The following is a 27,842-nucleotide window of genomic DNA, read 5'->3' as shown; positions in this document are numbered from 1 at the left end:
GTTGACAATAAGAAAAATGTAGAATATAAGAAGTCAAATCTGGAAACACACAAAACACAGAGGTCGACATCCACGAGGCTCAAACAGGCTCAGGAAACAAGAGTCACAGAGAAACTTTATATAGTTTTCAAGTATTCAAAACTGTTAAATAAGTACAAGATGTGTTCACATGATTTACATATTGGACAATATACACACTGCCCATTTTTAATTCTCTTTACATGTTTCCCACTACCCACGCAACACGCTAAAATGTCCGCAAACTATTCACATTTGTTTTGCTTTTTTTTTTCTCCTTTTACTTTTTGAATCAATTGGAAATCGTGACAGCTGTCTATTGGACAAAGACCACACAGACGGTACACCTGGACAGTTTACAGTGTAGGATGGAGACGTCCGACGCGGGGGGAGGACAGACCGAGCCAGTTTCAGAACGGCGATTAGCTGCTGGTGATATGAACAGTACATATTAACACGGGAAGAGTGGGTTAACATTCAATCTCAGTTGATCCCTTGATCTGTTGGACAGTTAATTTACTTCCACACAACAAAACTAAAAGAATATACAGAAGGACTGACGGTGGACTTGTGTTGAAGTGTTTCCAGGTTACGTGGGGAAGCAGATGGCTTGGCGTTTTCACTCCTCATTGATTAGTCACTTCAGAAATTTGGTCTAAATGTGTCAGAAAACTCTTTAAGGCACCTAATGCTGTAGGATAGACAGAAGCTTTTTAGCAAACTAAAAAACCGAACATGCATGAAGAAAACTTCAAAAATAAAAACTTACAAAGCGACACACGACTGAGAACATGTGCAGGGGCTGATGGGAAATGTGTTCTATAGAATTTGGGCCTGTTGAGTTAATGCTGCCACCATCATCAACCAATGACGAGTTACACAGGACAGAAGTTCAAACGATGGCGAGGAAACAAAAGTAGCACCATAGAGAAAAGAATAGTGACCGTGAGCCAGTAAGAGCATTTCAGACGTGTGATGTTCCTCCTGATCTCTAGTGTCTGTGGACATTTGTTAACGTGCTTTCAAGAATCAGATTAGCTGAATGAACGTGAGACTGGACAGAACAGAAGTCTGAACTGAGCTGAGGGACGTTGGCCAGTCTTTCTGTACATTACTTTCAGCTTTAAAAGCCTGTAGGTAGCCTTTACGTATGGATTTGGTTTGATTTGCCTTCTCGGTTGTTTCAGAGGGTTGAACCACCACATGTGCCATGTTGCCATTATACAGCAGCTCCAGAAAGAAACACGCTGGTCCATTTATTCTGTCATTCTTCAACCCTTTATAAAACCCTGTGTGCTTTTATTTCTTGGAATTCTTTATTAGCGGCGCTCAGAATAAAGCGCAGGAAGTTGATTCGCTGGAGGAAAAAAAACAACTGTGACTCCATCATCCACGTCGTGACGGTGAGAACACACACTGTACTTCCACATGCATACTGTTACTGCGAACATGATACTCTTCTTTCAAGTGAGAGCTTGGTGTCAGTGGTGTGCAACACATTAACTTGGTTTTGGTGCACGTGAAATGCATAATATACATAAAACTGTAAATTCTGCTTCGACAGATGTGTCTAAAGTGAGTGACGTGACGGCACCGATTGGCTGACAGAGTTAACGCTGCATCACTGAACTCTACGGAGACATGATGAAGTCACAGGAAATAATGCTGACAATTAATGAAGCAAATTCAATTGGCTTCAGCAGGAAAACTACTGGCATAATGGGAACATGGCACCTGGATCCACATGAACTGACTGATCTTGATAATGCCTCTGGACCAGCCGCACCACGCTGTACATTCAGCATGGTTTCCCACACAAAAATCCAAACTATGAGACAGAAATCAAAAGTTCCATAAAAACCTGCCTATGAGACAGAGGAGATAGTCACCATACTGTACACTTTCTACAATATCCATGTCCATTATGAATATAACAAGTGCATTCACTTAAAGGAAAAGTTGAACTTAAAACAAATTCTCATTGTTCACTTAAAGTCCGGCCAGATTATTCAGAAACTATAAGAAGACAAACTTGGCAAATTCCTGCAGTTTACAATTCGCATAGTGCGCAGGTCAAATGCCAACAGTGGACTGGGTGAGTAAACGTTTGCTTAATCAATGTGATTTGTATTTATAAGAACTCAGATTACACTCAAAATGAGGATTATGAACATGATTCACGGCTTGATTCCAGCGGGCGCGGAGCGGATGGCGGACCGGCGAGGAGGAGAAAACATGATGGTAAACAAAGATGGAGGGGAGAGAATTTAATAAAATAAGCACGAAATCAAGAAAAATCAGCAGAACAACGAATTCTGAGCAGGTCGACGAATCAAGAGGCGACACGCTGCTTCTGAAACGATGGCGTGCGAAGCTGCGTGGAATAGAACCGCGTTACAGACGTGATGCCGTGGCGCCGCGACCGCTGGAATCAACGCCGCCAGTGAAAAACAAAGATTTGTTTTAGGTCAACAGCACCCTCGAGTAATGTTCATTCAGATTCTTACTTATTCAGCAATTTTTTCGTTTTTAAATTACTGTACTTCTTTTACATCAACACAACAGTTGATTAGTGAGTCATCGTTATTTACAGGGAGGTGGGAGTGATGAGCTCCACAGCTTATGCATTGAGCCTCAGAGACTGATCCTCTCTCCTCCTGGAGGAGATATCGATGTCTATGGAGTCTTTGCCCACGATGAGCCGGAGGCGCTTTGCCGGAGGAAGCGGAATGAAATCGTCTTCGAACTCATTGTCAAAGTAGTCATCGTCGTCATCCTCCCCTTCCTCCTCCTCGTCGTCCTCTTCGGATGAAGGGTCCGCCAGGACTTTCTGGGTCCGATGTCCACCGTTTCTGGCCTCCAGACTCGGACCCATGTCCCCGTTATAGGACATCTGGTCCGCCTTCGTCTGAGATATCCTCCGTGCATCGTCCTCCCTCTTCAGCTGGATCTTCAGCTTGGTCGAGTTGCTGTGGACCACGGGGGCAAAGCCGTTGTTCAGCTTGGCGATGTACGAGCTGCCTTTGTCCTTGTCGTGGTCCTTGCTGAACTTGATGCTGATTTTGCTGGAAGAGGCCGAGTTGACCGTAGAGGCAGAGAGGTTGGAGGAGCCAATGGGATCGTTGGCGTCATTGGTCTTGCTACTGCTGCTGTCCCTCCGCCGGCGGAGCGTCAGTTTGGGGATGCCCGTGTTGTTCTCCAGGATCAGCTGAGCGTCGTATCGCGTGATCTGGCGCTTCTTCTTCCCCTTGTCCTGTGACCGGCAGCTGCTCTTACCTTTGTCCCTGCGGAGGGATTTGCTGCCGTTGGCCACCCCGTTGTAGTCCCTGTGTCGGTCGGCAAAGCTCAGCAGCACATTACCGCAGTCTGAGAAGTTAGCAGCGTGTCCGGCGGCCACCGGCATGAACGGCTCACCGTACGAGTCCTCGCATTTAATCGTCCGCTCGGTCCTGAGCCGCGTCAGCCGTTTCCGCCGCGTGCACGAGCCTCTTCTGGCGTAGCCGGCGTCTAATGCCGGCTGCTCCAGTCCGACTCCATGGCGGAGGTACTCCTCCATGTCAGCCGGCTCTGTTTTAATGACCACTCCACCAGGGACTGGGCTCAAGCCGTCCATAGCACTGGGCTCCAGCTTAACACCAGCTGCCGTTTCCTGGGCTTTTACGAGGGTCCTCGTGGACCTGCGAGTTCTGTACGTCAAACACTGGCTGCCATCACTGCTTTGCACGTGCGGTAGATTGCCGTTTTCCTTGGCGGCGTGGCGGGTGAGGCAGCCCCGCTGGCCTAGTGTCTGCTGCACCAGCTCCTGTCCATCCTTCTCCTTCTTGACGGTGACACTTTTACACAGCGACACCTTCGAGTCCCTGAGACCCAGCTGGCAAGTCTCTCCTTTGGCCAACGCCTTGGGCTCTGCACCCCTCCTGCGACTCCGCAACTGGACTTTACTTAGTGAAGGCTTGGATTGGGATTTTAGTCTCTTTGGTACCCTGTTATTGTTTACACGACCTTGTTTTGAACATGAGGTAGTAAGGGCTCGTGACAAAGTCTGTCTGGATTGAGTCCTGTTTTTATACTTCAGGCCAGATGATGATGATGTTCTTTTTCTGGCAGCTGGTTGGAAAAGACAAAACATGGCACATTATGTTGTTATAACACTTGTAGAAACACATCTACAGATATGCTGACTGGGTGATTTTTACTCAATCAAACCTGATGTTTTTTACTTAAAACAAAAACAATATAAAATGACTAATGGTGCATCAAAAGATGAACAGAGTTAATACTTTAGATTCACACGAATAAACACACTGATTCACAGTATTAATGCACATCTGCCCAGCTGAATCAGACTTAAACCAGTACACCTGTGGAATGCTACCTTTACCACACCGCGCTGCCTCATGGGATTTCTTCCCACTTTCTGACAGTAACTATGGCAACGACACAAAGAGACAGGTTAAATTTTGAGGGGACTCTTACATTGATGTGTTTTTGGCATTTCCTGAGAGTCTACGTCGGTGTGGGAGCCTACTGAGTGACTGTCTGAGCTCCGGTTTCCTTCCCCCATCTTCTTCAGCCTGTTGAGACGCTTGTCTGTCTCTCGCAACCCGTACTTGCTGTTGATCACTGGCACCTCCACGGGCAGTCCAGCCTTGGATTTGAAAGCACCAGTGCCCCGTCTGCACAACAACAACGAACTCAATGAACAGATGAAACTGTCTAACGTTCATGTTTTCATGCACTGGCTCAGCGCAGCTTATCACAGCTGAAGGATCAGATTCAGACTGAAATACGACACCGTTTTCTTGTTTTGTGGCACCAAACATATGAACTCATGCTGCACAATCAAGACCAACACATTCTGCATGCATTTAGTCGTTCCATGGTGTATTTGTTGTTGACCTACCGTTCACATGTATAGCATTCGCAAAATTCATTGTTTTCCCCAAAAAAACCATCTCCGTAGTAACACGAGATTTCTTCTCCTGGTTCAATGTCCCTCAAAACCTTCACACAGGCCGTGTCCCGTCCTGTCGATACAAACTGAACGAAACAGAGTAAGAAAACTGTTCATTTACAGAGCTTCCACGCTGAACAGCGACTTATGTTTTTGTCAGAGACCTTTCAAAGAACCTACCTTGCAGTTTGGCCGACAATCTGAAAGGGAAAAGACAATGAAATGAGTATTTGTCTGCAGGACACTGGGCTAGTGGAGACAGAAAAACAGTTCAGAAATCTCATTATGCTGTTACAGTAATGACACCCAATCGCTATACGACTGAATACCGTGATTGATGAACGCCGCGGGCCCCAGCCACAGCTGTGCACAGTTCTTGCGGGTTGAATACATGACGCTGAAGTCATTCTCCCCGTGCCGGAGCAGCATGTTTTCCTCGCTCTCTGAGAGCTCAGCAATGCATCCCACCAGGTACTCGATCTTGTCATTTCTTTTCCTGTGAAACAACACGTGGTAGAAAGGTTTGTTACACACGGCTACCTGCAGGAAACATCTGACCATCGAACTTAAACTGTGGACACTCCAGTGAAGATGCAGATAAACACAGAGCAGTTATATGCAGCCGGTGGACGACAGCTAATGAACGCAGTGTGTTGACTGTGCTGCAGTTATAATCAGAAAAAACAGATGGCGTTATGTCCTCACCACTCCTTTGTTGCCACAATTTTTGCTCCATTTTGCTCTGATGAATAGCGGTTACAAGGGAGAATCTCAAAGCCGCTGTCCGTGGCAAACATCCGCAGATACACGAACACCTGCGCAAACATACAGTTAGCCATCTGAACGTGTGGTCAACCACGGTGCTGAAAGAACAGCAGATAAGACTTTTACATGCTGCTTGAAGAGCTTTTCTTGAGCTTTCGTCTTGTGGAGAAAGAGATTTCGGGACCAGTCTCCGGTTGTCAAAGCTCTGAACGCTTTCTCCAAGTTGTCATGTTTCTTGAAGCGCTCGATGAGCTCCTTCAGCTCCTCTTGTCTTCCCTTAATTGGCCGAAATCTGCAGGGAAACATTAATGGCAAAAACAAAGACAACACAAATGTGAAAATCTGAAATACAAGACAACGTTATCTAAGGAGAAAAGGCATTTGTAAACTCCAATAATAAAGCTTTTTTGTGACTCTGAAAGGACAAATGCGCCGACCTGGTGTTCATTTTGTGAGTCTGAAAGCCCAGGTATGGATCCAGGATGAGACTCGTGGTCAGGTCATCGTTCTCACACAACTCCTTGGCAGTCATTCCTGAGGAGGGCACATAGCGTCTCTCTGCCTCCAGACTGGCTGTATTAAACCCTGTAAACAAACAGCACACACACACTGATGTTGGTGTACGTGACTTATTGAGAATCCATACTGACAGTATGATGATAGCAAACTCATTTAACGTACGGCGGCTACATCTTCGGTTTCTGTTTTTGTTGTGGCGCAGGGACGCCCGCTGTGAATGCTGAGAGCGAGTCTGGCTCTGGCTCACAGGTTGTTCGCTGGTCAACTTGTTTCCGTGTCGTCTGCCATTTAATACCATGTTCTTGGATTCGCCCAACCACTTCATGCCCACAAGCCCCCTGGTCCAGTTGCATTTAGTCTCCGAGATGAAGAAACACTCTTGAGTGGGGAAGACTGGGGTCTAGAGTTTGAAACCTGAAAGACGAGCAGAAACAACAAACATCACTAGATGCGCTGCCAAGAAACTGAATTAGTTTACAAAGACTGAAGAAATACAAAGTGGAAAGGATGGAAATGGGCAGGTGGATGTGATGCCAACTCAAAGACTGCCAATGAAAAAAACAAACAAAAAAAATCAACTGCCATGCAACTAACAGCAAAAAAGATGTATTCACCAAGTGTCAGAGGACAGGAAACCAAACTTTCTCAGTGAATTAGGACTACTTTATCCTGTTCACACATAATACCAAACTACATCCGTGTGATCACACACAGACATCTCTATATATGTAAATAAGAGATTGCATCAAAATGCCTCATTGAGGTCAGGGGTTCACTGAATGCACATTGAGACCATACACACACATAGTTTGTGTGAAATCATGTGTCTCTGACCGCTCTGCAGGACTGTCCAAAGAACTTCTGTATACAGTTATTCAAGTCTGCCAAACAACTTGGACAAGGTTTTACCTGGAGTGAAGCACCAATCAGCCACAGTGATCACCCAATAAATGTTCTACACCTGGTAGCTGCTGAAGAGCAAAGTATGAGCAGCATCAGACAGTTAACCAGCGATGGCTGGTGTTTACACTGACACAGCTTTAACATAACCAGGGAAGAAGTGTTGAAGAAACACATTTGAAATGATCCGACAGCGCCCCTTAGTGGTAACCCCAAATAATGCACTGGCTTACTGTCAAGTGCAACAGAAGCGTCTTCGGTGCTATCACCCATAAAGTATTGCTTTGTTAATTTATGGATCACACAATCACATAAACACGCCAAACAACGTGCGCGTTTAATATTAGATAAACGCGTTATACAATGTTTCTGCTTATGTATTATGAGTGATGTAGTTTCCAACGTGCAAACGCGTCATAAAGAGCATCATCTCATTTGTAATCGATGCACAAAATGCTTCGCAGTTTTAGCTTACAAGTTACCATCAGCCACAATCAAACACCACGCGCCGCAGGGATCAGGAAAGACTGTGGAAACACGGAAGGCCACAGCGACAGCTGAGGCCGAGATTGTATCAGTTATCAATACAGCTTCATTGTTTGCTAACTGTCGTCTCTCCACCCATACACTCCGTTAGCATGGAGCTAACCACCACAGGCGACGCCAGGGAGATGTTCGGCCGTGATGGTTAGCTTGCAGCAAACGCCGGCAATATGCCACGGCAATTTACAACAAGCAAGCTGATACCGCACACCAGCCTCGAAACAACAGCAGTTAACGAGCAAATCAACGCAAATACCGTAACAGAATATTATAAGGATGGTGACAAACACTGACTATGATATTTAACGATAGTATTACACCATAACACTCGTCTCAAGCGTCTTCGTACTGTCCCATTATGCACGCAAACCTCTTCCAGACAACAAGTAAAACCCCAATAATCGACGTTTATTCGTCTCCTGACATTAAAAGTACAAACCTCGCAGAATTATCAAACATCACATTACTTCTTAGTTTGTGTTAGCTGTGCCAGCTAGCATCAAACTTCACTTCAGCAGGCTGCTAACTGTCCGTCAGCTAGCAGTCAACAGAGCACAACAGTCGATTTAAACACAATGCCGTGACCCTTTCTCCCATTAACGATGTACTGCTGACTTACATGTGCATCAAATATTCTCCGACAAAAACCGATAGTTAGCTGTACACTTGTACCAGTAAGTAAGTAGCCAACGCTGGGCTACCTACCTGCAAACCATTGGACCACAGCGGCTAACGCTGGCTAACGTACACTGCGTTAGCTTGGGTTGTTTGATGTGGAAGCCATTAGCTAGCTTAACAGGGTAAATCTACCGTTTGTAAGCAAATTAAAAGTTAGTTTTCGTGCCGATACCGTCGCCGATACGATCTACGACAGCCATCAGAGCGGCAGAATAACTAGTGTCTCGGTGCAGGCAATGTTATTTATCATGATAGCTAGCAGTTAAAACAGCATTAAGCTGAAAGCATTTTCACGCGTTGGTAGAGTTAAATGTCTTGGGTCGACAACAGAAAGCGAACAAACACGGAATACTCACAAGGTGGTTCAGTAAAACAGTCACGAAATAAAACACCACTCCTTCAAACTAATCCAAATTTGGCACGACACCCTAAACGAAAATATCACAGGAAACACATTTTTTTTAGATATTAACATTAAAATTCAAGATGGCGGCCTTGCACAGGAGAGAGGGAGAGAAAGGCGCAGCACAGCCATCCAAGAGAAAATAGATCCGATAAATACGCAGCGGTGGTCGTCCGTCGGGACCGAAATGAGACACGAGACTCGAAGAAACGGCCTGAAACATGAAAAACGGACGTTGTAGTCGACTTTTCGAAGTTTTTTTCCCCTAAAGATGTCGAAAGTAGTTATCTCAGTTTGTGTGCCAGTAAGTGTCGGATGTACACAAAAGTAGTGCTGCATAAACAAACCTCTTTACGCTTCCAAAAGAATCCAGCAGAAGCGGACAGACGACAGTGAGGTTCTGCTGGACGATCCGTGCAGAACCTCAGCAGAACGGAGCAGAACGAGTCACCTCAGAGGCACATCTGAACGGGAGACCTGCAGACTTCTTCCTCACTCTCACTTTGATGTCCCTCCTCTTCACTCATCACTTGTTAATGTGGCTCATAAACAGACTCTTCCTCAGTTTTTCTCAGACGATCTTAACTATTTCTAATTGTTCCACATGATTGATTATGCGATTCTTTGACATTAGCTCACTGAGTTGATTTATTTTATTTTTTTTACGTGAATAAGTTCTAATTATCTCCGCCGGTTTCCGTCTATGAACGCCTCTGTTCATGCATTATTGCTGGACTTTGTGTTATGTGGCCTATTACTGTGCCACATATCTTGCAGTGAAGATTCAAATAAAATAACATTATTACATGATAAGTGCTTTGTAGCTCAACAGTTAACTGCAAGTCCACTTTAATTCACAGTGATTTGGCTTCATTTTAATTAACGTGTGGTTTACAGACAGAACTTTTCCTCTTCAGCTATTTGACTTTGTCCTTCACCCTCAGTTGTCATTAGTTTTATGTATGCTCATTTTAAAAGACCTTTGAAATATATTTGAATCTTTAAATTCCATACAAGCCTTCACAGTGTATTTTTTTTTTTGCATTAAGTTTGGATAACTGAGGCTGTTTTAAATGACAAAACACCACATTTACTCCTCAAACGGCTGCACAATGGACAGCACATCAAACTGCAGAAAAGGGGCTTAATTGGACAATCTCACCCTTAGTTAGCCATGACTGAATGCAAACGCTCATCTTGTTGTGTTTGTGACGTTTCCATCGTGTGTCGAAAGCACTAACTCCATGAATAATGGTACGACGCCCACCTGCCACCTGCTGCACAACAATATTTGATTGTTTGACAGTTTCCATTAAAATGACAGAGCTGAACTCTCTCTGCAGCATAAATAGTGAGGATAAAGATGACATTTTCAGAGAGACAAACTGTCAGCAAACATGCAGCAACAATTGAATAAAACCTACAATCAGTACAAACCTCTTCATACAACACAAAGTCACTACACACTGAAGCGATGCTGCAGAGATAACAGCTCGGTGTCGGCTTTGCTTTTCTTGTTTTTACTGTGTTGAGTTGAAATGAAACTATAATTAGAGTTTATTAAGGCCTGATGTTGCAGTTTTTTGTGTTTTGGTCAGCAGCGTGAACCAAATGCTGCTCTGATACAAACAATAACTCTGGATTTAAAAAAGCTCTGCAGTGTGTTTGCATGTGTTTGTGACTGCATGCAGGCTGACTTAATTTTCATCAGCTAAGACATAAAATACTGCACACACAGTAATGTGTGTGTGTAATGTAGTTGTTCTTGTTGTTTTATTGTGGAATATTCTATGTTTGTTTGTTTGTTTAATATGTCATATTTGTTGCATCTTAATATGTTGTGACTGGCTGCTACCTTGGCCAGGTCTCTCTTGTAAAAGAGATTTTGAATCTCAGTGGGACTTCCTGGTTAAATAAAGGTAATAATAATAATGTGTACATAATAATAATACAATAACATACTGCCGCACTGACGGGGATCATTCTACTGCCTGTGAGTACTTTTACTTATTTTGCTGCTAATGCATCTGTACTTCTGCTTAAATAAGATATTTAGTTGCAGTGAAGTAATTTTACTCGGAGGTATTTCTACATTTACTTGAGTAAAATATCAGAATGTTTCAGATCTTAGTCCAGAATGATTTACGAGGCTGTTTGTGCAGTTATCTCGTCGTGATAGTATTAAATCACTGTTGAAGCAGACAGTTCACGAGCAGTGTTATCATTGCTGATTTTAAACATACTGGAACTGTGACTGTGGTCAGTGGGAGCAAACTGGTTCAGGTCGTCGCTGTTGGGCTTCATATGTTGCATTGAACTCTGTCCTGGTCTGCAGAGGCTGACACATCTTCAGGCCTTGACTTAGTGATGACAGGCTGATCTGGAGCCTTCTTCTGTCCAGACGATGTTTATTTTTGTCTTTGCAGAGAGACGCTGTGGAGGAGAAAGTGTTCAGGTTCTTTACTGAAGTAAAAACAGCCTCCTTATAACACACTGTAAAAAGTCTGCACTTAAAGTGTTACTTATGTAAAAGAATGTGTGTGTGTGTGTGTGTGTGTGTGTGTGTGTGTGTGTGTGTGTGTGTGTGTGTGTGTGTGTGTGTGTGCGTGTGTGTTGTCTGCCTGCTCCTCTTCACTCCTCTCAGCTGACCGGCAGGGGGCGCAGCTGGTCAACAGCTGCCTCCTCAGTCTGGCTCGTGTTTCCGCTCGGACCTCCTACGTGGCGGTCACGTTCCAGTTTCCGGGTTTTTGTTGTTATTTTCGCGTTGAAATTGTCGCTTTCCATGTCTGGTGTGTTTGAAGCTGCGTGTTGTCTCTCCTTCATTCCATTTCTGCTCACATACAAACACACTGCAAACAGCCTGTCCCTCACTTCCGGTGCCCCTCCCACCAGCCCACCTGCCCCGCACACACCTGGCGGAGACCGTCCAGTCACTCATGCGTTCATGTTAAATATTTGTTGAACTGCAGCTAATGAATCTTTTCATTCTGGATGAATCTGCTGATTAGTTTCTCCATTGATCGATTGATCGTTTGGTTTGGAGAAAAATCTGAAAATGGTGAGAAATGTGGTCACAGTGAGGCCAAAGAGACGCCTTCACCATGTTTGTTTGGTCCAAAGCTCGACGTTATTACAAACACACTCAAATCAAAGGAAACAGATTCTTTTAAAGTCAGTCGACTAATTAATCAACCAATCGTTTCAGCTGTGCTTGTATAAACTGTCGGGTAGTTTAATTTATACTAAACACCCTAAAATACAAGCCTCTTATATTTTTTGGGTGCAAAAATCCTAATTTGCCAAGAAGCTATAAAGCTGACAGAAAGTGTCATGAGAAGAAAAGACTCACGTAAAGTACGAGTATGTGTTTTCTTCATTTGCTTCTGTTTTGTCTGTTTACACGTATTTTGGTAAGTTGAAACACTGATCTGACACTGACTGATGTGAGTGGAAATGTTAAGTTATGTTTATTGAATTTTGTTTTTCATCCATGTCTCTTCAGCGTCACCTGATGTATTCTAAATGATGAAGTGAGTATTTGTGCACAGAGCAAAGACGTGAACACAATATTAACTGGTCCTTAACGTCGACTGAAACACAAACGACGCAGCTGAAACTTCAGTATCCTGCAGCGCTGCAGGAACAGCTACAGACGCTTGAACCTGGTGGGCGTAGAAATTCGCCTTTCATTGCACGGCCCTACTCCACAGAGTGGTTTGCAATGTGTGGGCTGCATCGCCTCCCGCATCTGTAGGGAAGCCAGCTACCATGGAAACCACCTAAATACCTTTTCTCCCATCGAGCCCTGACCTTCTCCTCTCTGTAATGAAGTGTAAGCTGAGCTGGAAGTCTGCCCAGTCCAGGTTTTTAATAATCATTTGTACACATCAAATAATGTGGGACTCCCTGAGAGGAAGCATCATCACCTCAGTGATCTAATGTCAGTTTGCCAGCGCAGCGTTTCATGTTCACAGTTCATCTCTGTCCTCAGGGTCCAGAGACACATGCTGAGGTGAAGACGTCTCGTCACCACAGAAATGATCACCGGGCTCCATTACTGTCAATGTGTCCCACAACAAGACCCAGACTTACAGTATGTTGGTGCGTCTCTCATTGCTTTCCCTCCATTCATTCCTGCTGCAGGTGTAAGTCTTTAAAAACGCATCACAGATATATACTGTCGGTTTTAAGAAAGGCTCCTAAAACGGGGAAATAGAGCATCTGTCGGGACTATTTTCAGCGGTGGATGAATCCACATCTGTTGCTGTAGTGAGTGTTCGTGGCAGCAGGATGGTGTGTGTGTGAGTCAGAATAAACTACGGTGTGTGTGTTCATGAATGAAGGAGCAACGGTGAGGCTCATTGACATGTTTCTAATGGAGGTCAATGGCTCAAAGGAGCACACACAGAACTTACATTCATGTTAAAGACTCATGGCTTCAATGGGAACCAATGGAGCTGAGCACCTCACACAGGAAGTCAGAGTGGATGAGCACATCGTTGGTTTTGGTGTTTTGATGAGATTTCACAGAATTACAGCCTTATCGTTCCAGTTGGTTTATCCTCTGAATGACTTTGTGATGGGCGACATCTCAATATGACTCATTGATAACTGGCTGTGGTCTTGAAACACATGATGTTATCTATCAACTCACACTCACAGCTAGTTAGTCATTTTCCGTTAAACTACCCAACAGTGTATACAGTACAGCAGAACAGTAGCAGTTGATTAATCATTTAGTTGACTGTGTATGTTTAATTTGAGAGTTTTTTATTGTTGGTTGGACCAAACAAACATGGTGAAGGCTTTGGGCTCACTGTGACCACATTTCTCACTATTTTCACAATGTTTCCAAACCAAACAATCGATCGATCGATGGAGAAAATAATCAGCAGATTGATTCAGAATGAAAAGAATCATTAGTTTGAGTCCTTTACGAAATACCTGAAGATGAGCTCCACCTCAACCAACTCCAACAGGAACATCCTGCCTTTACATGAATGAGGAGACACAATGATCTAAAGAGACTGGAGACAAGAGGACAACAGACACAGGAGACACAATGATCTAAAGAAACCAGGGACAAGAGGACAACAGACACAGGAGACACAATGATCTAAAGAGACCAGACAGAAAAGTAAAAGAAGTAAGTAGTGTTGTGCTTATATACTTTACTTCATTAACATGTTCAAAGCAGGCCTTTTACTTGTACTTTTACAGTGTGATATTAGTACTTTAACTGAAGTAAAGGGACAGAATACTTCCTTGTTTTTGAAACTAACACCACAAATTTAACGACGTGTGCGTTGTATTAGCATTTCTTATTAGTTTAAAAAAAATATTATTTCCTGTGAACTACGTAGCAGTCAGCTACGTCACGCACACGTCAGGGGTTGAAGTTGAAAGTTGAAAGTTGACGGAGGAGGGCTCGTGCTTGGAAGGTTCGCGGGAAACGTCTCAAAACAAATCGGTCCTGTTGGACGCGCGAGCGACTCCAGAAAGTATTTGAACGGATCAATCAGACAAACTGATCGATCAGATCGATAGCAGCGTCTCCTGCTGTAACTGACGGCCACGGCTCTCAGCCGCTGGGCGGTAATCCGACACTGAACGAGCAGCTTCACAGCAGCTAGCTGCTGCGTTAGCTCCGGCTAACAACACTGTTACTCAGCTAGCATCGAGCAGCACGAGAGGCAGCCGTTAACCGCGGCTGACGCTGGTGAGCACGCGCGTGGAGGACTCGGTGGAGGACTCGGTGGACTCGGTGAAAATGGCAGAAAGGCCAGAAGACCTGAACCTTCCCAACGCGGTCATCACCCGCATCATTAAGGAGGCGGTGAGTGCGCAGAGACGCTCAGAGCAGCAGCTCAGTGTGCTAACACTCCCTGCAAGGAAGAAGCCTCCATTCGTAACCTCACGAAGTAAAAACAGACAAGTATTATCACAAAGTGTACTTGTAATGTGTAGTAGAAGTACTCGTTCTGCAGTAAAACGCCTGCCCTGATGTGTCATTCTGACACAGTTATATTAATGCTGAACTACAGTACTACTCACACCACTTTACAGTACTTCATATACAGTTTGCTAGTTCAGTCCAGTGGTGCTCAACGTGGGGGTCCGGCCCCTCCAAAGAGTCAGCAGGTCAGTGTGAGGGGTCAGAATCAGAAATACTTTATTGATCCCCGAGGAAAAAAAACAAAACAAAAACAGTTATGAAACACAAAAATGTGTTGTCATTTTCTGTATTTATGAATTCAAGTCTGAAACACTCAACATGACTTTGCAGTAAATGATAGAAAGCTCGTGTGAAACAGCTGCTGGCAAAGACAAACAGATTATCACCTGTGTTTTTATGTCACGTCCTAATCTGGAATCCAACTGTAGCTTCAAAGAGACGTAGTGCAGTTCAAAGGACAGTATTTCCTCTGAGATACAGTGGAGTAGAGAGTAGAGTACTTAAGTAGAGTACAAGTACCTTAAGTAAATACAGTACTTGCATATGCTAATCCCGTTTTTGATGTAATCTCTGCACCCTCACAAAGTTCCCCTGAAATAACTTTAAAACTGAAATGACAATAATAATCAATGTCAAACATTCAGTTTCTAAGAAAAGTGAATGTTTTTAGGAAGTCAGATGACTTCATCTGCTTTGTCAGCCTTTCACCAGCATCCTTGTTAACCTCAGTATAAGGTTTGTTCATTCATCTTATTGAAGTTCATGTTTCCAAACTGCGGTTTCTTATTTTGAGGTGCAGCCTGATGTTCTCTGATTTACTTTCATATTCTTGGATTCATTATTCTCAGTGCTTCATTCAGTGGGGAATAATTCCCTGAAGCAGAAATCGTCTCTCAGTGTAATTCTTTGCTCAAAACTTTATTAATTCTTAGTATAAAGGAGAATAAAGTGATTTCTATTCAAACTATACTTCAGTGTTTTTATTAATGAAATAAAAAACCTAAAGAGACTTGATGAAAGGCGTTTGTTCTTGAAAGCTGATGTTTGTTCACGGCGTCCTTCGTGCTGAGATGCTGTCATCCTGAGCAGCTGAATCTCTTCTAGGCTGCAGCTTTGAGATAAACTCCTCCGCTCCGTTTGTTTTCTCAACAGCTCCCAGATGGCGTGAACGTCTCGAAAGAAGCACGGAGAGCCATTTCCCAAGCTGCCAGTGTGTTCGTGCTGTACGCAACATCCTGGTGAGAAGAAAAGCCCACAGTCGAGTCCTGATTCACAAAATTCAGTTTGGCTGAGCTCACTTCAAACGCGGAGGAGACTCCCTGAATAAAAGATGTGTTTTTCTGTTTGTCTCGTCACAGTGCGAACAACTTTGCCATGAAAGCAAAGAGGAAAACTCTGAATGCAGGAGACGTTCTGGCTGCGATGGAGGAAATGGAGTTCGAGCGATTCCTGGAGCCTCTGAGAGAAGCTCTGGAGGGTCAGTGCGTCTCAAAACACACAAAATACGAGCTCGTGTTGTTCCTCAGTGCACGTGCAGACACTTTAAAACGCAGCTCACTGAGCAACACAGGTGCATCCAATCCAGGTCGAACCTGTCACATCGACCTGCAGCTGCAGGTGTGGTACACCTGTGGTCCACCTGTGACCTGAGCTTCGGGTGGTTTGTCTCCAGCTGACGGTGGCTTTGTGTTCCTCCACAGTGTACAAGAAGGGCCAGAAAGGAAAGAAGGAGGTGTCGGAGCAGAGGCGCAAAGATAAAGAGAAGAAGAACGACGCCGACAATGATAAGAGCAGGGAGGAGGAAGAGGAGGAGCGCATGGAGGAGGAACCTGAAGCTGAGAACGAAGCCGAGGAGGAGGAGGTGGAGAACTGACGAAGCTCCCGTGGCCGATGAACGAAATGCACTCCCGTCACCTCCTTTGAGGCCGGCTGGACACGATGCGTTCAAGTGACGCTCGGTAATCACAGGTTTACACTGCAGCAGCATTGGGGAGGTGCAGCCGCTCCTGCTCCATCACGCGTCTCTTCTTTGTCTCCGTTCATTTTGTATTTTTCCTCATTTTTTGATACAAACACTGTTCTCTTTAAATAAAACCCAGTAGTTAGCGTTCATTGACAGGAAGTTAAACAAAGAAACTGATCGTGCTCGTTAAAACGTCCGATTTTATGGCTGGAGGGAGCGAGAACGCAGGAAGCCGCCAGCCAGACGCCAGGTGTGAAAAGGGCTTCGAAACGTTTCCATAGAAGCACACTTACAGTCCCCGAGACGTTTAGAAATCCCTTCTTTTATTTCACAGAAGTCTTCAAATGTTAAACGCCGTCTGAACACGAGAAGAACTGAAACGGTCTAAAAGCAGAAAAGATTCACAGCAGGAAGCTCCTGAAGGAAATCTGATGTTAGCTTTGACAAAATCACACGACGCTTCAGATTTGAGGATCGAGGTGGAGTCTGAGGATTGAGCTGAAACCTCAGTACTTCTTCCTGCGTACTGACACGTATCTGACAAAATACTAGAAACAAACAGCAAACGTGTAACGACTGAATGTGAGAAACAGACCACAGAGCTTGTAGGCCTTTTTGTTTCCTGTCTGCTGAGTTTTTGAACCATTTATACTTTTGTAGGATTGAATATTACTGGCTGAGATTTCAATAAATATTTTGTATAAAAAGTACAACAGCGTTGAATCTTACTGATGTAAAGAACCTGTTTTCTTGAATGACAGCAGTCAGTGTAAAGCTCACTAACACTGCATTTCCTGTAGATTTCAAAATAAGAGTCAGCTCATGTTTGGCAAGTTAAATGCTTTTAACTTGAAGCTGCAGCAGCAGGAAGTGATCTGCATTGACTGCAGCTTGATACTTTTGCCACAGACACCCAGTTCATCATACTGCAAATACAGAAATACTGCAGTACTTACATTAGTGGGTCACAGGCTCAGTCACTACAGACTGAGAGTCGAACATTTAAGTTTTTAATGTTTGATCTGGGCTGTTAAAATGATTTATTAAAATTTCATAATAAAATTCTTCATCTGATCACTTTGACCAAAGTTTTCTGCATCAAACTTTTTTTTTCCCCACAATTCACATTTGCCAGAGCTAAACTGTGATGGAAACCTGAATATATGTAAGCTAAATGTACTTCAGTATTTTACTGATGACCCCGAACTGTTCAAATTAAAGTATTTGCATAACGTCACGTCTGACAGGATGACCAAAATATAAACCCGGAGCGTCCGTCCGTCCACTGCTTTCTCGTCTAATAAGTGGAAAAAAAAAAAAAGGACATTTAGAAAACAAGGCGCTCAGTTTGTCAACATTTTATTTCCGTCCTCAGTTTACTCGGATGGACACTCAATTTTGCCGCTGTTGATGTCATCGATGACATCGTGGGGAGGACGTCCGTCGACGGTGCAGCCGACAGACTGAGCGGTTCCCAGGATCTCTTTGATGGTTCCTGAAGGCGAAAATAAAGCAGATTTAACGTTTTAAGTCTCTTGTGCTCCACTTTAACATGAAGATAAAATGATGAACGAGCTCTGCGACATGTTCCGGACTTTTCGGCACAGAGCTGTCCATCGGTTAGGAGCAGCCCTGTTTCCTAAAGCCGGGTCGATCTGAGCCTCCACTGGATTACGCTCGGTCACTGACGGACGGGCGTAGTGGCGGGAGGCTGAGCGGCGACGAAGACCATCTGCCCACTGAGGCGAGCTGTGAAAAGGCCAATAAACCGCCGTTTATCTTACCAGAGAGCTCCCTGGCGATGGAGCGAGGCCTCATGATGCGAGCGACGTTCACGATCTCATCGAAGGACACGCTGCCGCTGTGTTTGACTGAAGGAGAGGAGGTTTGGTTAGAGAACACTTCACCTTCCTCCTCTGTTAAAAAGCGTTTCCACACGACGCCGCGGCCACTTACTGTTCTTGACCTTCTTCCTGTCGCGAGGAGGCTCCTTCAGAGCTTTGATGATCAGAGCCGACGCAGAGGGAACGACCTCCACCTGAAAAACAAAAGTCACGTCATCCCGCCGCCTCCACAAAGCCTTTTTCCGCACAGCTGGATGCATCTGGACGGAAACGTACCACCGCCTGCCTGTTCTGGATGGTCAGCTTCACGGTGATCCTCAGGCCCTTCCAGTCGCCGGTTGCCTTCGCGATGTCGTCACCAACTTTCTTGGGAGACTGATGAGAGAAAGCGATGCGTTCAGATCAGCAGTTACAGACGCAAAAAGACTGAAGTGTTAAAGCTGCAGGTTAGCGGCACACAGTTTTTGTTCCAGACTTTTCGGCACAGAGCTGTCCATCGGTTTGGAGCAGGCCTGTTTCCTAAAGCCGGGTCGATCTGAGCCTCCACTGGATTACGCTCAGTCACTGACGGACGGGCGTAGTGGCGGGAGGCTCGTTCGGTTCATGCTGAGACTCGTTATACTCACCAGACCCAGAGGTCCGATTTTGGGGGCCAGGGCGGAGGTGGCTCCGACCTCTCCTCCTGTGCACCTCATGTACACTGAAAGACAAAGAACACCTCGATTAACGGCTTCACGCTGACGAATGCCACCGACAGACCGAGCACGGCAGCGACACCACGCCTGGAGTTATTCCACATCACAGCTCACCTGTGATTATGTTTCCACATCTTGCCATTACATCCATGATATATTACATACTTTCTTCAATATTACCTTGTTCACGCCACGCTGTGCACAAACCGTTTTATCTACTGTGAAATATGAAAAGTTTTTCCCAATCACCAATATTTTAAATATTTTTTTGTAACGTGTGTATTTAGTCAATTTTTATTTTCTATTTTGTATTTATTGCCCTCTGTCTTGTTTCATATGGCTGCTGCCTGTAAAACCTTCACTAACGGGGGATTAATAAAGAGTAATGACTCCAGCGGCTGCAGCCATTGAACATCAGCGCTGTGTGCAAAAGCATTTTAACACTACTGCTGCTACAAAGGGTTAAATATGACTGTCAACTATAAAAACTGTACTGTCCAATGCTCTGAATCTAATTTTGATGATACATTCAATTATTTTAGACCTAAAAACCTGCAGTTAGCTGCTCTGAAGCCGTTCGGTTTCAGTGCTCCTCGTAAAATTGATTCATGTGCATTAAAATTCTGACATTTGTTTCAGTTTTTTCTCAATTACAGGACTAAAATCACAACCTGCAGACTCAAGAAACCTAAACTAAGTTCTCAAATATACCACTGAGCCCAGAGCTGGTGGACATACGAGCAGCGCCAAGTCACGATCACGTTAAATATCGAGGTACTCATCTGATAAATATGCAAAAATCCAAACAGGATACGACGCAATAATACTGAAAACACCTACATGCAGCAAAATAAGAAAAGAGCTGGTTTTTACAAATCACTCTTCATCATTTGGCTCGTTTCATAGAACAATGACGTCGTTCTGTCGGTAAACTAATGGCTGCATCATAACATGAAATGACTGTAGATCCAGAAACCTGACTGAAGAGATTAAAGTTGGCTCATATTTCCAGTCACAGAAAGTGAATCCATCTGAATGAATAACTTCTAATTGATGATGAACTTTCTAATTTGAAGACACTGATCACTTCAGACACCAGTCGTGTTTTCTACTTCTGGCTAATCAATGAGGTGTTTACAATCTACATACCAATGCTGAAAGTGATTAATTCATCTTTGTTATCATCCAAAAGTCAGATGTTGACTGAACTCAGATGTGAAATAAATCCTCACACTGAAGCTGAGAATATTGATCATCCCTGTTTATTAATGATCAGAACTGTTAAATTCAATATGCTGAGTGTTGATATTAAGGACAGGATTACTGAAACCATCAAAATATACTGAAATCTAACTAGTACCAAAAACTGTCACGAATTATTATATTAACCATCAACGAATCGATTGAATCCGGTCATTCATCAATAATTAACGGATGACAAATTACAAAATACAAAAGAAACGTTAATCAATGACCTCATAAAAATCAGTAGAAATTACATTAAAAATATGGATTTTGACACGTTTAAACTGATTTTTTCCAGCACTCGCTGTGCTACGTTAGCAAATTACTGTTAGCAGCTAGCTTAGCACGGAAGCTACAGCCGCTCCACGTGGATTCACAAGTAGCTCGCATTAGATCCCAATTTTCTTATCCAACCCACCACATTTCGCCCGATAAAAACATTTAGACATGCAGAAATGTAGAATTAAATCTGTCTTGCTTTCTCAGTCGATTTTTGTGTCCCATCTTTACCGTTTTCTCACAGGCCGGCAGACACGGAGGCAGCCGGGAAAGGGCGACTCCATCTTGGCTGTGAACAAACTTCTTTTATTACCCACTTGACACTGAAAACATACCAATTTTAATCTCGTTGGGGTCGAATTTAGGAGGCATGTTGCTGCTGTGGAGGTTGAGCTCAGTTCAGCTTGGTTGGTGAGGGTGTCGGATGAACCCGGACTCGGGACGACCGATTACTGTTGCACCTTCACCGCTAAAGGGAGAAAGAAAGGCCGAGCTAAGGCCGCGGAGGGATTTATAGCGAAGCCAAGTATCGCGAGAGGCCATGATTCCGTTCTTGTGACGTAGGGTAGCGTCACCACTGTAGCAACAGTTTTTCTTTTTTTATGGTTTGTTTTTGCAGGTTTTATACTTTCATATTTATTTCATTTCGTCATGAATTGAAGCTGAAAGGAGCTCAAAAAACAACATATAAAAAACAACAAACATGAAATAATGTTTTGATAAACACAATGTGTGCAACAAAACAAAACACTGACACACATTGTAGGCATTATAGTAAGTTCTATTAATGCTCTCTCATGTCATCCGGGTGTCTTATTTGATAATGTTTAAAAGCAGAGCTGTAACCTTTGTGCACTTTCTGTACTTTCTGGTGCAGAATTGTCTTTTGATGCTCCGCTGAACAGAGTGTTGAAGTCCTGCTCTTTAACTTTAGACATTTAACCAAGATCAGGTCATTCCTCTCATCTGTAGATCTGGAAAAGGTCATTGTGCTTTTATCTCCTCCAGACCGACTGTGACATCCAAAGCCTGCAGCTGATGCAAAACGCTGCTGTCAGGTCAGAAGCGACCACATGGCGCTGATCTGTCCTGGACTGTCCTGATCGTGTCCTCTTTAAGATTCATTTTAATCACATTCTGAATCTGACAGGAAACACATGAAGCCTGGTCGTTCATTTACCTGAACGAGTCCAGCATCATGACAGCGCGTGTTAGAGTACAATAAACCTGCATTTAATGCCCAAAGACATTCAGGTTTTTCAGCTCTGCATTAAGAAAACGTAACTGGCTTCACGCCTGAATGTCCTCTTGTGTTTATCTGAGTGAGTTTGTTGTGATTCAGAGAATTTACAGCAACAAAATGCTTTTGCTTAAATAAACCTGTTTCTCCTCAGATCTGCTCCAGTTTGTGACATCCTGAGGACAAAAGAGAAGAAATTCACAGCAGCAGAGAGAAACTACGAGCAAACAGATGAAAAACAACTAAAGGAAGTAAATAAATAACTAATTAAAGAACATCCAAACAGCTTCACACAATATATACATTACAATATCTATATCAATCATAAGTGAATGTGCAAATGCAAGTACATGCATATAGGCATGAATAGTGAGTATAACAGTGGTATATAAAAGTATAAAGTGCTACATAATACACGTGCAGGATACTGTGCAGTTATGATACAACAGAAAGCGAAGAGAAAAATATGATAATGAGATAAAAACAGACATTTATTTCACTGATTAAGACACTAAGACATCGAACTCAGAAACACACAATAACAAACTGTTGTTACGTCTGCAGCTTCTGATACAAACGTCCTGTTTGACGTCCAGTGAAAGCCGAACGTCGTTGCACTGACGGCGCTGAAACCTTTTCTTCATTTGAAACAATTTTTGGAAACTTTCAGGTAATAATTGATTTTTGAATATGATTTGAGTCGTTTTTGATTTTATGAAACACTTCGTTGGTGTACATTTTTTATGGCTCTTCTGAAGTAAAAGGGTTGGCGAAATAAGCTATGCTTCAGCCTACACCTTTTCGGTCTTGAACATTTATGGAATGCTTTCTTTAGTTATTTATTTATTTGTTATTTTGATTTGTTTAATCTTGTTTTGTTTTCCTTTCTTGGACCTTGATCAGCTGCTGTATTTATGTTGTGTTGTCAAGTCTATTGCGCAATGAGTTGTTGTGTCAAACCAAAGACCAAAATAAACTAAACTAAACTAAGTATGAACACTGATTTTAATAAGCTATACATGGAGATAAATATATCCTGTACATGTATACACACAAACACACACATATCCATACATATACTGCTCTCTCCTGCTTTGTACAACTTCCCTCCAGATGAATCAAGTTCAGAGGACCATTAAGACGTTTATAATGAGACTGAGTGATGATGATGAGACTTGACTCAGAAAACCCTTCATTCCACTCGGCACTGTGCGACTGTGAAACGTTTCATTCATTCATTTCAAATTTCAAATTTCAAACATTCATTGTCTGTTAGCACCAGAAATGAATTCAACTTCAACACTTCATGAACTTACTTCGTGTATTTGTTGCTCAATTCCCAAATAAAATGGAACAATAAGAAAATAGTGGTGATATAATATTACTGGTTGAAGTAACATAATGCAGGCTACCGTGAGGCTTTTTGCTTGTGTTTAATGGATTTTGAGGGTTTTGTCGGCGGTGGAAAGTTATTTTCTGAACTGGTTCATGAACTCAGAGGAGGTCAAAGTGCTTCGTGTGGGTGCTGAGTGGATGATCAGCCTCCGTATCAGGATAATGGGCCCGAAGCTGCTCGAGCGCTGCTGCGACATGAAAGTACGAAGTCGTATGATGGTGCTCGCTCCTGCAGGTGTTCGTCATGCTTCCAGGCCGCCGCTGCCGGTCGCATCAGCACGGCTGGTGCGTTGAGTCACATGTAGAACCTGTGTTCTCCTGTTCGCGTCCTGAAGGACTTTTTGACTCAGAGCTGCTCTACAGGAATAGAAACAGAACACAAGAGGGAGTAAGTGGGTGAGAAGCAGAGATCATCACTGCTGCGCTGTTTAATATGCATCATGAAAATCTGTGAGGATAGTCAGAAAATCACAGCTCATATTATCAAAGGATAGCTTTATCTGTATTTTCACCAAGTCCTCAGCATTCAGAGGAAATGTCACGTCTGAATAATCTCTGATGAAATGTTATTCCCTTTTTAAGCTCTGATGGCCAGAAAGCGTCTCTGAGTTTAAATGTTGGTTTTTATGTTGGAAGCAGATAAGACGTGTTTCACTTTTCTCTTTTCTGCTGCTGAAAAGCCGAAGATGAACTTTCTATTTCTGTTTACTGACATTTCTTGGCGTGTTGTTTTTGCTTCATCTGGCTGACTTCATGTTTCTGTGTTTCTTTGTGAAGAGCGAGGACTCGCAGCTGAGCAGAGAGATAAGAAGTTTTCATGCTGTTTCTGACCACGTAGTCATGATGAATAATGATTTATTGTTCTGTAATATTCCTGTTTCTCACAGTGCTGGTGAATGACGGCAGTTATGGATTAGAAACGAAGCAGCCTGTCTTCATTTTTCGTGTATTTCTCTGTGAGAACGACCTGGTTTGTCACATGTTAATTAGTCCAGTACAGTAATGTCACATTACACCAACATGAGGCACGACAGAGTCCAGTTTCATTTCTGCAGAGGAGACGGCAGCATGCGATGCAATTACCATTCTCTTGTTTCTGTGTGTGTGTGTGTGTGTGTGGTGGGTTTGTATTGCTATCGCTGTGAGGATCCGTTTTAAACCATCATAGTGAGGACATCCTGCTTCGTGTGGACATTTTGGCAGGTCCTACTGTTTGAGCATTAGCACTGTGTGAAGATGAAGTTTTTAAGGTCGAGCTTTGGTTGTGATGGTTCAGGTTCAGGTGAGGGACTCGCCAGTGGTGGAAGAAGTATTTGGATGTTTTATCTATTTTTCCCCGTGTTTTTGTGTCCGAGTGACTAATGGGGACGGTTCAGTATTGAACGAGAGTGTCGCAGAAGCAAATCAGCCTGCAATCTTACCCATCAGTGTACGTCAGCTAAGAGTCTTTATTATTTCCACTGAAAGGCTCAGATGGTTATAATAAGTGTCTGAAACATTATGGAAAGGATCCCCGCAGAGATAAAGCCTTCTGTTGAAGAGTAGGATCCTTTTTGTTTAACCAGAAACAGATGCTCCCCGCTCTCGTCAAAGCCACCAGACTCCATTCACAGAATCAGTAATTTTATCAGTGTGAAACACGCTTCATTCAAGCTGACAGAAACCAAATAAAACGCACCAAAACTTTCTCGATCCATTATTCCACTGATGGAACAATCACCGGCAAAATAAACCCTGGTTTCACTCAATACTGGATCAATTTCACACATCGATGAGCCCATTAGTCACATGGACACAAGAACACAGAAAAACAGGTTGGAAAACACCTGAGTCACCTTTTAAGTCAGCAAAAATTAGCAATACTTCACAGTAAAATTATTCTCTTACGAGTAAACGTCTTGTGTTGAACAGAAGTATTAGCAGCAAAAAGTATTTAAAGTATGAAAAGGAAAAGCAGAATGACAGCTGTTAATGAGACTTCATATTACTGGATTTTTTACCGTGTAAGCAGCGTTTTATGTTGCTTTAAAATCAAGATAATTGTAACTATTGTTGGATAATTTCATTTCTAACAATGTAGAATAATCTGTAATGCATCATATCCAAACTGAGCATATGTTTCCACAATGTTTCCCTCTGAACTGTCGTTGAGTGGAACTATGAAGCTGCATAAAATGGAAATACTGAAGTATAATTACCTCAAAAGTATACTTAAGTACAGTACTTGAGTAAAAGTACTTACTTACTTTCTGCCACCAGGCCTTGAAAATGGACGACACCAACGAGGGTCCTCACAAGTCTGCAAACACAAACTCCTGTGTGTGTGTGTGTGTGTGTGTGTGTGTGTGTGTGTGTGTGTGTGTGTGTGTGTGTGTGTGAGTACAGGCATCACAGTGTGAAGAGCCAGCTGTTATTTCTGCATAAACAAACTGTGGGCCTGGAGCCAGTGTTTACACGCACACACACACACACACACACACACACACACACACACGCACACACGCACACACACACACACTCGCTTCGACAGCTCATTTGTTAAGCTCGGGGGATGATTCGATTTCAGCAGAGTTCCTCCGTCTTCCCGTCCTTCTTGACCTTTTCCTCGTGTTTTCCTTCCAATCAGCACCTCTTCTCGTGGTCTTTGCTCTAATTTCTCTGCTGTACAATTTCCTCTCAGCTATTGATTTTTTTTTTTTCTTACTCTCAGCTATAGTCGAGGGATCAAGGCTAAGTACGCAGCTTGTCTCTTCTAACTGGATTTAAAAGAGGGGAAGAAATTGTCTTTGGATTTCTGTCCCTCGGCTGAGTCAGTCTTTAAACAGCTTTATCGATAGTTACCAACGCTGAGCAGCCGCTTCCTGATTGAGCTTGAGAGGAGAAAGTCGATGAGGCAACTTTAATCTCGGCTTCATTTCGTGCGCAGTCCAGTTTTAATGAAAGACACTTTAAATCTAAGTTTGAAATCACTCCTTCATTCACTTCCCATTAACTATGGTTTCAATAAATAAATAAATAAAGCATAAATGTAGTAAATTCTCTTTGTTGCATACAGCGCCACCACTCAGCCTGGACACTCACGGTACTGCAACAAAAGTCCCCCACAGCCAAAAAAACAAACATTTTGATAGCAACAATTAGCATAATTTGTTAATTAATAATGTAAATTAATGTGGAAAAATATTAATTGTAGCAATTTTAGCAAATGCGACAAAAAAGGTCATGAAAACAGAGAGATAATGGAGATTGGGACTGTACAGAGATGCTGCATGAATAACCAGAAACAGACATGAGAACATGTGAACAGCCGCCACTGTTTGCCTTGTTGGTGGCCTGTTTGTTGTCCATGTTGACGGACGGCTCCGCTCTCTGTTGACTTGTGCTTGATCAGGTAGAAAATGCCAACAGGACGTCGCTGCCAATTAGTGAAAAAAGAAAAAGTCTGCGGTGAAACGGACTCGACTGTCGTCAGCGGATGTGTTAGCGCTCTGCAGCCTGAACCTTCCCTCTCTGATGCTTTAAAGATGTTACCTGTCTTATGTTTGCTGCAGTATCGTCGGATAATTCACTGCTTTATTAAACTTCAGGCTGTTTTTTCAAACATGAAGGTGGGGATATTCAAAGGAGACAGACATTTAGAAATAAAAAAACAAAGAAACAAGGATTAGACCTCTAAAGGCAGCAACAAAGAAAGAGATTAAGACTGTGGATGGATTATCGTGACTCCTGGTTTAAAGACATTAACCAGATATTGTACAACTGTAAGTCAGTAAAGACAGTCTGAAGACATCCTCATATTTGTGAAGCAGGAACCACAAAATGCTTTTACATTAAAGGTGACAAACCAGTTTCATAATCGTTAGAACTCCCTCTAAAACTATTAAGCTAAGCTAATCAGCCCCTGGCTCCAGCTCCATACTCACAACACATACATGAATGCTAATCTCATTAAACTCTGCGAGAGAAAGCAAACAAGCATCATTCCCTGAAATATCAAACTCTGAGGAGTCACAGGAGGAAATATTTGAGATGTGACTTTAGACCAGACTTTAAGTTAAACTTTAGATCAGACTTTAAGTCAAACTTTAGATCAGACTTTAAGTTGAACTTTAGATCAGACTTTAAGTCAAACTTTAGATCAGACTTTAAGCTAAACTTTAGATCAGACTTTAAGTCAAACTTTAGATCAGACTTTAAGCTAAACTTTAGATCAGACTTTAAGTCAAACTTTAGATCAGACTTTAAGTTAAACTTTAGATCAGACTTTAAGTCAAACTTTAGATCAGACTTTAAGCTAAACTTTAGATCAGACTTTAAGTCAAACTTTAGATCAGACTTTAAGCTAAACTTTAGATCAGACTTTAAGTCAAACTTTAGATCAGACTTTAAGTTAAACTTTAGATCAGACTTTAAGTCAAACTTTAGATCAGACTTTAAGCTAAACT

The 27,842-nt window shown here is 43.0% G+C and overlaps 3 protein-coding genes and 2 non-coding genes across 7 annotated transcripts; 1 reads left to right on the top strand and 4 right to left on the bottom strand.

Annotated features, from left to right (window-relative positions):
* Nucleotides 1-104: 104 nt before the first annotated feature.
* kmt5b (lysine methyltransferase 5B) lies at nucleotides 105-9,320 on the bottom strand. 3 transcript variants are annotated; one of them, XM_070964270.1, is made up of 10 exons: nucleotides 9,128-9,320; nucleotides 6,419-6,670; nucleotides 6,175-6,322; nucleotides 5,864-6,029; nucleotides 5,678-5,787; nucleotides 5,302-5,468; nucleotides 5,153-5,172; nucleotides 4,922-5,058; nucleotides 4,495-4,694; nucleotides 105-4,125 (listed from the first exon to the last, which is right to left on the bottom strand). In XM_070964270.1, the coding sequence occupies exons 2-10, from the start codon at nucleotides 6,579-6,581 to the stop codon at nucleotides 2,639-2,641; spliced, it is 2,598 nt and encodes an 865-aa protein (XP_070820371.1). In that variant the 5' UTR covers nucleotides 6,582-6,670; nucleotides 9,128-9,320; the 3' UTR covers nucleotides 105-2,638. The 3 variants fall into 3 exon arrangements, with proteins under 3 accessions (XP_070820371.1, XP_070820362.1, XP_070820380.1); XM_070964261.1 differs by lacking the exon at nucleotides 9,128-9,320 and adding an exon at nucleotides 8,734-8,910; XM_070964279.1 differs by lacking the exon at nucleotides 9,128-9,320 and adding an exon at nucleotides 8,405-8,465.
* A 4,852-nt stretch (nucleotides 9,321-14,172) lies between these two features.
* Nucleotides 14,173-18,006, top strand: pole3 (polymerase (DNA directed), epsilon 3 (p17 subunit)). The gene is made up of 4 exons (XM_070969704.1): nucleotides 14,173-14,616; nucleotides 15,889-15,974; nucleotides 16,095-16,213; nucleotides 16,437-18,006. The coding sequence occupies exons 1-4, from the start codon at nucleotides 14,551-14,553 to the stop codon at nucleotides 16,607-16,609; spliced, it is 444 nt and encodes a 147-aa protein (XP_070825805.1). The 5' UTR covers nucleotides 14,173-14,550; the 3' UTR covers nucleotides 16,610-18,006.
* Nucleotides 18,007-18,042: 36 nt separating this feature from the next.
* On the bottom strand, nucleotides 18,043-21,249 carry rpl12 (ribosomal protein L12). Its single transcript, XM_070969693.1, has 6 exons — nucleotides 21,098-21,249; nucleotides 19,170-19,243; nucleotides 18,820-18,918; nucleotides 18,656-18,737; nucleotides 18,484-18,570; nucleotides 18,043-18,194 (listed from the first exon to the last, which is right to left on the bottom strand). Exons 1-6 carry the CDS (start codon nucleotides 21,132-21,134, stop codon nucleotides 18,076-18,078), a joined length of 498 nt encoding a protein of 165 aa, XP_070825794.1. The 5' UTR covers nucleotides 21,135-21,249; the 3' UTR covers nucleotides 18,043-18,075.
* Nucleotides 18,282-18,407, bottom strand: LOC139336610 (small nucleolar RNA SNORA65). Its single transcript, XR_011602483.1, has one exon. It is a non-coding gene; the product is annotated as a small nucleolar RNA SNORA65 (small nucleolar RNA).
* LOC139336618 (small nucleolar RNA SNORA65) lies at nucleotides 19,006-19,131 on the bottom strand. The gene has a single exon (XR_011602485.1). It is a non-coding gene; the product is annotated as a small nucleolar RNA SNORA65 (small nucleolar RNA).
* Nucleotides 21,250-27,842: the final 6,593 nt, after the last annotated feature.

Source organism: Chaetodon trifascialis, chromosome 1 (assembly GCF_039877785.1).
Source record: "Chaetodon trifascialis isolate fChaTrf1 chromosome 1, fChaTrf1.hap1, whole genome shotgun sequence".
NCBI lineage: Eukaryota > Metazoa > Chordata > Actinopteri > Chaetodontiformes > Chaetodontidae > Chaetodon > Chaetodon trifascialis.
This window is presented reverse-complemented; position numbering and strand designations above follow the sequence as displayed.